The sequence below is a fragment of the Theobroma umbraticum genome, unplaced genomic scaffold (assembly GCF_002168275.2).
Source record: "Theobroma umbraticum cultivar Fairchild unplaced genomic scaffold, ASM216827v3 scaffold_20.0, whole genome shotgun sequence".
NCBI lineage: Eukaryota > Viridiplantae > Streptophyta > Magnoliopsida > Malvales > Malvaceae > Theobroma > Theobroma umbraticum.
Window position 1 is genome coordinate 5,958,438 of NW_018397266.1, and position 12,208 is coordinate 5,970,645.

The window sequence follows — 12,208 nt, forward strand, 5'->3', positions numbered from 1 at the left end:
ACGATAATCAATATCATATGATGTACCAAAAATAATCAATTTCTTACAATCTTGACAAATGATCGCCCAACAGATGCATGAACAAATAAAATACAGGTAAGCCTAACCCTACTGTTTTTAAACCCCAATTGTAGACGAAGAGTAAATAACAATAATCGATTAATCATATACTTAAATAAAAATAAATTAATTATTTCTCATTTAACACTGATGTATAATGTCAAAGGCTAAATTGGTGTCATGAGTAAAAGGGACTAGAAAGAAATGAAACAAAGAAAGGGATCTACGACTGCAACATTCTCATCTTTATAAAGTAATATAATGGAAGCTAAAAAATAAAAAATTGGGAGAATAATAGCAATGGTATCCCTCTCATTGCCCTCAGCTGCAATATATGTCTAAGATGGCAACTAAAGTAACATCAGCAGCAAAACGAAACAATTAAGTGTACAACTTCAATGGGCTACAAAGTAAAAGTTAAAACCCAGTTAGTAACCACCTCAAACCAGAAAAACCTGCAGAGCATGATCTATCTCTTACTCCCCTGGCTACAATATGTGTTCTTCAAAATTAACTGCCAAAGAATGAACAGCAGCTTTCATGCGGGACAAACATTCCATGTCATTGAAGCAGCTAATCAAACCTTAAGCTAAAGATTCATCTTTATGGTAGTCTATTAAACTCTATCAAATGGGTAACTTCAGCATAATCAAACATCAGGTAAACTATAACTCAAGGAATCGTGATACTTTCACAATTTACACAGGTTTCCTTAGACTGATGCCATCTAATGATGCGTGCAGTCAGCAAGAGCTTCCATGGAGTATGGTTCATGTCCTTTTGATCTTCGAAAAGGTTCCAGTCTCAGAGAAATAAGTACTTTGAGTTCCACTGCCAAGCTGATGTGCATGAGCTTGAGGGTTTGTGAGCTCAATCCCCTAAGACATAAAGACACCAATCATTAACCCACACACATAATACACACAAACACACAAGAAATAATGCATGTTTGATTCATGCAAAATGAAGTTCAACTCAACTTTTGCCGACCCCTCTCTTACTCTCCAAGGAAAATGGAGAAAACCATCATCAAAAGTTAAAGTTCAATATTTTAAGAGCATCCGAGTTACATCGCAAGATGCAGTCAAATTAGTGAGGTAAATTACATACACATCTCTCAGGCTAAAAGATAAATCATCGAAAATTGATTACATAATACAACACATTCTACATATAACATATGCCACCTGCTTCAAGTTTACCAAAACCCTCCCCTTGTAACAGCAGGTCTCCCATAACCCCAGAACTGTTTCCAATTATTGAAGTCAACAAAGAAAAATCACCAACTTAAAGAACTAGTCCCATCTGGATTTTTCTGTAATTTCACCTCCGCTTCAAGCAACTTAAACATCCTTAACCTGAAATCTTTAACCCCTGTTTTAAGTCCTAAACACTAAACCTTTCTTGCACCTAGTTAAAGCCATGCAGGCAAACTCCTCAAACCTTTGCTGTGCGAAATGTGCAGTAAAAAAAAAACCAGGCAACAGAATACTGACATCTCTGTCAGTTCATGGTCTAACCAGAAGAAGATAAATACCTGTACAGGTGTGAATGCCAAACTTGACGTCAGTCCAGAGGTAGCACCACTGCTTCCATATTGCTTTTCCTTGAACCTGAAGGAAAGAGAAAATGTCACCCAAGAGAACAATGTGCAAGTTTGTGTTTGATAAATGAATACCAAAACAACCCAGCAAAACTAAATGATCAGGAAAAAAACAAATGGCTTCCAAACTTGCAGTCTTAAAACAAGAAGAGAACAGAACAGCAAAACCTACTTCTTAGCAACTTTTGCTGCAAGTTTGCTCTGACCAACTGATACACGCAGTTTTCCACTCCCAGCCTGACCAAGCATTCCATAGCCTTCACCAAGTCCATCACCTAATATCAAAAAGTACTTAAACAGTAAGAAAATAGTGTGAAATAGATTATTGATTCCTCAAATAAGTTACTAACATATCCACCTCCTAGAAAATGCAACAAGAAACTAACTCCTCGATGGACATGATTCAGAATTAGACACTTGATAAACAGAAAAAATGTAAAAAATTAGGCGAGCATGCATATAAATAATCATAGCTTGCACATCTATTGAAGACCCACAACTAGCTTTCAGCAATCATAACTACAAATAATATTAAAAATTTTAATCTTCCGAAGATGTTAAAAACAAAATTTTACCTAAGGAGCTCTCCTCAGGTACACCAAATTGCATCCTGTTTGCAAGTTTCCTCATGTCTGTTATAGCATACCTGAAAAGAATATATATATATAATCTTAGATAAGCAAAATGCAATATGCAAAATGCAAAATGCACAACCAAATGCCTACAACAAGATTAAAAAAAAAAAAGCATGCTAAAGTAAATAAATAAATAACAAAACTACCTCTCCTTCATCTTCCTTAAGCGACGACCACCTCTCTTTTTCTTAGGTTCAGAATCAGGAACAGGAAGGGGTTTAGGCTGCTTTGCAGGAGGTGGCTCTTGCCACTTTTCAATTTTCTTATGGATTTCATCCTTCAGAGTTCTTCCAGCATTCCCTGATGGATCCCCTCGAGTAGAATCTATTCGTGCCGCAAGTGTTGCTTTTGAAGCCAAGAGACGGCAAGCACGACTTCTCAAAGCCGGGGGTGTAGATTGAAAAATCTCTGTCTGCTCAATATAACCGACACGAAATTGTGATGTTGCATTAGAAAACCCTGCAAGGGTCTTTTTCTTTGCACCAAGCAGCTGAACGTTACAAGCAGGCATCTTAGCTAACGCTGAAAGACCACCAGCAGTACCCATAAGTTTAGCAGCAACAGCACTCCCAACAATATTAGAAAGATTTGGTGCAATATATCCCATTCTACTTTCTACAAAATCAAGAACCTTTTTCTTTGCCATATCTAAAGCAAGAGCACGATCACATGCATCAATAGTTTTCTGAAGAACATCTTCTGGAAGTGGCTTGCCACTGGTAGTCGATGCTGTAACTGAAACAACCATAATGATAGCTGAAGGCAAAAGTCCTTCCAAATCAACCAGGGTTAAATCCATCTCATTGCCAATCTTTTTCACTACACGAGCATAATCAATTGGATGATGCACAAGTGATTCAAGCTCAGGAAACTTCAACCGGTACTTATCGCGTATAAAATTATGGATAATAACAATCTCATTCTCGATGTCAACCGATAGTGAATTACAGTCCACAATCAGCTGATACTCAGGATCATCTTCCAGTACCATTCCCTGATTTGATATATCAGAACCCTTCTCGAGTGCATCTTCCACTTTCTGCATTATGGTAAAGGGAACTAAGCATGGAAATAGTCAAAGCAAACTTAAGCACAAGAAGATTCAGCAAATCATTTCACACACAAAATTAGAGCTTGTCATGCTAAATATCAGAAATCAATAGCGAAGGTGAAGGGAAAATCAATTGTTAAGACATGAAACCAACCTGCATTATATCAATGTATCTCTGAGTTTTTTGCAATTTCGAAACGCTGTCCAGATCATCGTAGTTAAGGGCTTCAATATCAGCCAGGTCACCATCAACATCTTCTTCCATGTTGGTGACATCATCATTTTCTTCCTCCTAAGAGATTGATATGAATATCGCTATTAATATTAATTAGAAAATAAAAAAAAAGCTGAAATTCACAAAGAAAAAGAGAAATATAATTCCAACTCACGAGAACATCGGCTTCGTTGTCCGATAATTCATCAAGGTCCGCAAGAAATGAATCAGCGAGAGTTGCCTGTAAATTAACCAGTAAAAGTATAGACATTGAGAAACAACTATCTGATTAAAATACAGAAAATTCCACAAAAATAAGTAAAGTACATAGAGAAACTAAGAGGCAGAAAAAGAAGCTAGAGTAAGAAGAAAACTAACCATCTCGAGGCTTTGCGAGGAGTCTTCTAGGGTTTAACCCTGGCCAAACGACAACTATTGGAACTTGAAATTTCCCGATTATACTGAAGAACTCAGATGAAACCCTAATCGAAGAAAAAACTGCCAAAACGGAATTTTAGAAAGCCCAACGGACAGCGAAAACAAATTCTAGTAGAAATTTCATGGCTTCTGCCTCTGTTTTTTTTGTCCACTTACATGATTGTTGATTATTTCCAGCGGCACTGTGTTAGCGACTGGGCCTTCATATGGGCTGGGCTCTGTTGCCTTTTGGACTATGGCTCAGGAGGTGAGGTTGATTAAACCCAAGAGTTTGGTATTTGGGCCTAAACCCCATGAGGCTTGATTCTCTTTATCGTTGTAAGACCTACCACAACCCAGTTTGAATTTCAAGGCAGCGAACTTGAAAATTATATTTTAATTACAATGCAAACAAATAATGGCCGAAAACCGATAATATCATATACCAATATTTCCCATGCATACATCTTACAAAAAGATGTAAGCAATCTTGAAGTTTTAAGTGAATTTTATATGTTATTTATTTATTAATATAAAAACAGGGTGAGTAATCGGTTAAATTGACTAAAATATATTTTTAACCAACTTAATTGATTTTCATACATTTTAATTAAATCTATCTACTTTCGTATATTAATTGAATTAACCAATTAATCAACTAAATTCAATTAATTCGATTTTAACTGATTTAATTGAAATATTTTTTAAGAAATGGACATGGATGCACTCAAACCTATTTTCAAGCTTTCTTTATATAAAAAATATAAAAATGTTTCCCATGCGTACATCGAACAGAAAAGATATAAGTAATCTTAAAACCATTTAGTGGATTTTATTAATATAAAATTAGGGTGAGCAATCAATTAAATTTATCAAAAAATATTATTAACAAACTTAATCGATTTCCCTATATATTTTAACCAAACCATCAACTATCTTATTTTAATTGAATTAATCAATTAAACGATTGAATTCAATTAATTTGTTTCTAAAAGATTTAATTGAATTTTTTTTTAAGGAATTGACTTGAATGCACTCAAACTATTCTTCAAGCCATTTTTTTTTATAAAATATAACAATGTTTCCTATGCATACATCTTACGAAAAGATATAAGTAGTCTTGAAACTCTAAAGTGATGTTTGGTATCTTAGAATGCAATATCATCACAGGTAATCTGATCGTGAGTAATGTAATTACAAGTAATATAATTGTTGGGAAGATAACATTGCAAAGTTTGGTATATAAAAAAAGTAATAATTAAAATGCAGGAAAGATAACATTGCAACGTCTAGTTTATAAATACTTTGTTGGGAATATAATATTAAATTTCAAAATTATCTTTATTTATTAAAATGCAAGTTTAATATACTTGTATTTTTTTAATTTTTGGATAATATCATCTCTTAAATATATTTTTAATGTAATATATTTTATTTTCATTTCTTATTATAATCTTATATATTTTATTTTTATTTCTTAATATAATTTCTTATATTATATATTTTAATTTAATTTCTTTTTCCTTTATAAGACAATCTAAATTTTATTGACAATCACCATCCATCATTTAATAGAAAATGGTTACTAAGGCAAATAAGGAAACATCTCTCGATATCTATATGAAAAACAAATTATAACATTGCAAAATGTCTTAATAAAGTAATAAAGTTGAAGGATAAAAATGTTTTTAATAATATTACAGAATACAATACAATTTAATTGCATTGATTTTGGACTGCAATCACATTATATCTATTAGTTGTAATATGATTACATTGTAATATTACATTATAGTGGTTTTACAAAATAAACACTACAATGTAATTTAATTAGACACATTATAAGAATGTATTCTCACTTTTTCATACCAAATGCTTGATAATTGGATTTCATATGTTATTTACTAATATAAAACAAGTGCTACACAACCAAGGCATGGAAAAAATAGAAATAAAAGAAATAAAAAAATTTCATCTAGAAATCTCAAAACTTAATAGTACTTGTTTCTTAAACTTTTTATTCAAACATATCAGCTCCATTTGGTGCAAGCAAATACAAGTTGTCAATTTATGGATTATAAGCATAACAATTACTCAATTATACAATTCAGCTAAACTCAAATGTAAGCCTTTAATAAGAGCATAAGTAGACAAAAAATCAATTTGATAATCGAATTGTAATTTAATATTAAGAAAAAATTTATGCACAAATGTAGGAACACAGGACTGAAAATACCAAAAATTATGAATGACCTCAAAGTATGTATCAATGCCGCTATCTTTTGATTTTACTCATCTCAATTGTTGGTGTATTAAAGATTTACAGTCAACAAACTTAAAAGATATAATAAAATTCAATAATTGATTGTGTTTAGTATTGACAAAATCAATTCACTAAGCACTTATTAACGTATGACAAAAGTATCAAATTCTTATTAAGTTTTTCTGCAGCAAAAAAGTATAAGAAGCAATTTGAGAAATATTTAGAGTAAGAGGAAAGATTGATTACAAATTGTTTATGTATATTTTCATAAAACTAAAAAATCTTATTTATAACCAAAAATATGTTTTTTTTATAGACATATCCTATTAAATAAATATCACTCCCCAAACCCGAGGCATAACAGATGCTGCACACTTGTAAAATATAATCCTATAGACATATAAAGCTCAAAAACATATATCTTATACAACTAACAAAAGAGAGCCAATATATATGAAAAAGTAATAATTCATAAAAACTTAATCTATTAACAGAATTTAAAGGGTCTTAATTTGACAATGTTCATAATTAAGTTTTCTATACTATGAAACTAACATGTTGAGATAAAGGCCTAAATGACTAATTTAAGATGGTTCAAAGTTGATAAGCTAGATTACAAAACATCAATCCTTAAAATTCTTACATGGTTGACCAAATTACTACCTATAAAAAAAAGATGAAAAAAGGAATTAGTATAACGACTCAGCAAGTAACTATCATCCTTTCAATTAGATTAGACATGCTTAAAACATTTATACCAAAATTATTGATACTCATATAGATATCAAAATAGATTTTTGAGTAATTTTATTTAGAATCATATTATTCTAAAATTCATTTTTAAATAACAAAAGTAAATATAATTTCACTTCTGATAACAGAACTGTCATAATTGCAAGTTTTCGAATAATAGAACAAAGCATAATTTTACAATAACTTTAAATTTTATTAATCTCTTCTAACATGTTACAACCATACTTAACCCTTGTAGTATAGGTCATAATCAAAAAGCACAATTAACCCCAATGGTAAGAGATGTAAATGGGTAAGGAACTTGCTATTTTTGAAGTACTGGACCCCGAAACTATTTAAATACTAAAGTACTTGAACCCTATACAAATGTAGATAAAATTAAGAAATACAACCCAAAACTGAACCCTATTAGAATAGCACTACCCATTAATTACCCAAATTCGTTAATTACCCGATTATACAAAGTAAATTTTTAGTATTTAGATATTCGTTTAATAGCCTGAACCCAAACTCGTAATCCAAATAATAAATGTTCTACATTAATTCATAGATTATTAACTAACAATTAAAAACTATTCCACAATTAAAATCAACAACAATACAACATAAAATTAATGCAAATTTAGCATCAAACTTCATATTCAACCTTAAACATATAACATAAATACATCATAAATTTCATTTGAATTCCTCTTCTTCCTCAACATCAATTCTGCAAAGTTCACCTCCAATTAAAGATCTTACACAAATTAAAATGATGAAAAATTATGTAACTTGAAATAAAATAAATATTTTTATAAAACAAATGAAAAAATTATTAGTATATTTTTACCTTCAATTTCATTCCTCAACCAATTTTGGGTGCACATTAATGCCTCAAAAAATTTTGAATGACAATACTTTAAGTAAGACATTACACACACTAGTCATGGATGATGCCAAAGTTACACCTTGAGAGCTAAGGAGCCAAATTTGAATTCTTGAATGTATTGTTATTTATTATGGTTCACAAGGCAAAGAATCCAAGCTTAATTTTATATCAACCAATTATTATACAAACCACTCAAGTAAACCCCAACTCTACCAAATTCTTAGGTATTGTTTTTTTTTCTTTGAAAGATTGAAGATTCATTCAATTTGGGGAAGAAAAATCCCTTTTCAGAGAAACAAAACATGATGGTGATTTGTACAATATGTCTGGAAGCAAAAAGCAAGCATAAAAGCCAAATCACCCTTAACTCTTTACACAAAATCCCCTACATATACAAAACTCACACTAGCCAAGCTACAATAAATACATGAAAGTAACAGACCCATGTTATGTAAGAATTCACAAGAGTTGCAATAAAGCTTTACAAAAGTAACCTTAGAAAACACACACAAAAATTTGCAACACTAAGCCAACCATTCGTGTCATCAGTCAGTCCAGGGAAACACACAAAAGTCAAAAAATAAGAAAAAAAAAACAAAAATGGGACTTATCTCTCAATTAGCTGGCAGCTCCTCTCACTCCTTATCAACTAAAAATCTGCAATTGCTCTTGTTCTCCTCCCTATGCTTTTCTTCCCCAATTCCGTTTACGTTTCCTTCCCCATTCCCTTTATTTTTCTCTTTTGCTTCCTCATTTTCGTCCAACCAAACTAAAAACCCCCAAAATTTCATTTTTATTTTTCACATACAAGAGGTAAAACAATATATTATTAATGCTATAAAAAATAAGTAGTGTTGTGTGTGAATGAATGAAGGATGATTTAAACCTTTCGTTGTCCTTTCTTCTTCACTCCTCTTAACCCAAACAAACCGTCATCAATAAAAACATCCTTACTGAGGACTACCAAGAATATATGTATGTGCTAATAGTAATATCGTTTTTTATGGTTTCTTTACCATTTTTTAAATATCTATATAAAAAAGACAAAAGCTTGCACTAGGACAGTCAAATATATTCTTGAATCAAAATTGTTAAAAAATACAAAAAAAAAACAAATGTTAAACATTCTTGAATCAGATTTGTCAAAAAATTTCTTCAAATTGAATAAGTTCAAAAACTAGATTTGCTTGCCAAGATGCCAACGACTCTATGAGAGAGAATGTTGAAAAATTACGTTGAGAGAAGGGGAAAGGAAAAGGAAAATGTTGGTTGATTCAGCTGAGGGAGAAGAGTACGACTGTAAAAGGAGAAGTTGTTTGGAGAGCAGTTGCTTGGAAGATGGAGGAAATGAGGCAAAAAATGATGAAAAAAAATAATTTTATACCTAAGGTTAAGAGGAGTGAAACTATACCATTTTAAGGGAATAGATTCTTTTTGGACTTGAAATAAGGTATTATCTAGTCTTTATGATATTATGTTATCTTATATCTATTTCTAATGTCATCTTATGCTATCTTAAATGAAAATTTAAGAAAACAGATATAATGTAAAATTTTATATCTTATATGATTATCTAGTCTTTATTTATATATGATAGATAAGTCATAAGTGGGAAGGAAATAGATATAAGATATTAAATCAAATTAAATTAGTTGAAAAGATAATTAAAGTTACTTCAAGAAAAATTAAACGTAAATTAAGGAAAAATTTTATATGTTTCTTACAAAAGGTTTAAGTGTTCACTAAACAAAATAATGATATGTTATTAAGTTTGCATCATAGTTCAAATAATATAAATTAATTTTATATTTGTTAGTTTACAAGTTCAACTAATATAAAAATTTTATATATTTAAATTTACATTATAGTTCAAGTAATATAAATTAATTTTACATTTGTTTATTTACAAGTTCGACTAGTATAAAAATTTTATATATTTAAGTTTGCATTATGGTTCAAGTAATATAAATTAATTTTATATTTGTTAATTTAGAAGTTCAACTAATATAAAAATTTTATATATTTAACTTTGCATCATAAGTAATAGAAATCAATTTTACATTTGTTAGTTTATAAATTTAACTAATATAAAAATCTTATAAATAATATAACTATAATCGAGGTTTATACAGGTACCAAGTACCGGAAACTAGATATAAATATAATCGGGTTTGAGTTTCGGGTACCTCAAAAGTGATACCTAAACCCTACTTGAACTTGAGTTGGGTACAAAAAGCAATACCCAAACTAAACTCGTAATCGATTATGGAGTACTAAAACCCTAGTTTATCGGGTTAGATGCTTATGGGTACCCGATTATTAGCTACCCTTTTACATTCTTACCAGTGGCATGAGTCAAATATCAAACCTAAATTAATCCTAGTGGCATGGGTTAGAAGTATATCAAAAACAATTGTTGGTTACACTAAACAAATCTTATAAAAACCACTATTATATAATTAGTGGCTCTAATTGGAGATTGAACTCGAATCACAAAATACATGTCGACATGGTCAAAATTTAACCCTAATTGGCAAGGTCAGGACAGTCATACTAGGAGACAAAACAAAAAATATTTTTAGATTATTTAATTTCTCAAAACAATATATCTATTTTCACAAAACACATCTCATACACATTAAAAGGATATTCGTTTCAGACTAAATATTTTATGTTTGTATTCATAAAAATATATATATGTATACATTGAACAAAAATCATATCTCAAAACTAAAACAGATGTCATATTCCAAAACCAAAATAGAGATCATATTTATTTATAATATTTACATGCTCACCCGATTTAACAAATCATAAGACAAAATATTATATATCATATATAAAATTCAAATCCATGTTGAGGCTAATTTTTAGGATGTGAAAATATCGAAAGGATATCAATCAGCTAATTGGTTTGCCAATTTCACTTTCAAATAACAAATCATAAAATTCTACTAGTTGCTTAGCATTTCAATAAAATATATACAAAAATTAGAACTCGATTTACGAATAAATTCAACAAAACAACTTTTTGCTAACTATCCTAAGCACTTAAGGTCATTGAATTTGGGGTTAATTCTATCGAAAAATAAAACTACCCTATTTGCTAAAAAATAAAATGATTTTCTGGAATGTAGAATTCCGGTGACCCAAATTTGAATCGTTAAATCTGTTAAAATGAGTTTCCAACGAACTTAAAAAATTCATATCTTCATATTTACTCAACCAAATAAGGTGCTACAAAAATCATTACAATATCTTCTCAAGACCTTTCCACTAGTATATAGATCATGATGCAAAAAAGTCATAGGAATAGTACTGGATTTGAACGAAAATTGAAAAAACACAAAATAATCTAGGGTTTTTGTACCCAAACTATGAAAAATACAAAATTCTCATCATCTGAAACCTAATAATATCGTAATTAGCACTTCTTTGAATATATTTTCCTTTTCTATATCTTTCTTCTTCTTCTTCTGTAAGGTTAATTTCTTCTGTAAGGTTAATTTCTTCTGTAAGGTTAACTTCTTCTGACTGTCTTTCTTTTAAGCTTAATGATATAAAATTGACATTAAAAATAAAATTACCCTATTTGCTAAAAAGTCTCTTTTTATTAAGAAACCCTAAGCTCATAATTGTAATTATAGAAAAATAAAATGTTATTTTACTTATTTGTTATTGTAAAGAATTTAATGTAATAAATACTAATATTTTTATAACATAATTAAATAAGCATAATATTTTTGAGAGGGCATTACATCCCCCTCTCCTTAAAAGGAGTTTAGTCCCCTAAACTTTTACCTTGGTCCTAAAAAAGGTGAAGATACTTCTCTTTGATATTCTCTTCCAAATCTCAAGTAGTTTCTCGTTTTGTGTGATTACTCCACTGAATCTTAACATAAAAAATAGTCTGCCTTCTTAGAACTTGCTCTTTTTGATCCACAATATGTACAAGACGCCATCATAAAAAGTACCTAAGAACTTGCTCGGTTTCTCTACCTTATCCCATTCATATCTAGAAAGACAACTCTTATAATTTTAATCACTAATTTCCAAGTGATGAAAAACCAAGCAAAAGTAGCAGGCATTTTGAAGCATAAGATACATGGAATTTCACCTAGTGAGAACATCTTATCTCAAACATTTTTTCAGATTCAAATTAACCATGTTCGCACACTTTAAAATTTTTTGTTTCCTTCCTTGAAACCTTTTCACATACCTAAACTTTCCCTAACTTTTTGGACAACATCATCAACCTCTTGCAAACCCCCTTGCACTATCAAACTAAGAATATAAGCACAACAGCTAAGATGAAAAAACTTGCCATTTCCAACAAATGCT

At 30.3% G+C, this 12,208-nt stretch overlaps 1 protein-coding gene across 1 annotated transcript; it reads right to left on the bottom strand.

Annotated features, from left to right (window-relative positions):
• Positions 1–284: 284 nt before the first annotated feature.
• Positions 285–4,128, bottom strand: LOC110423101 (U4/U6 small nuclear ribonucleoprotein Prp31 homolog). The gene is given in 9 exon segments (XM_021437230.2): positions 285–871; positions 873–938; positions 1,598–1,673; positions 1,836–1,938; positions 2,239–2,309; positions 2,445–3,337; positions 3,504–3,641; positions 3,739–3,804; positions 3,942–4,128. Coding segments are annotated over 9 exon segments (1,500 nt in total). The 5' UTR covers positions 3,945–4,128; the 3' UTR covers positions 285–787.
• Between the last annotated feature and the right edge of the window lie 8,080 nt (positions 4,129–12,208).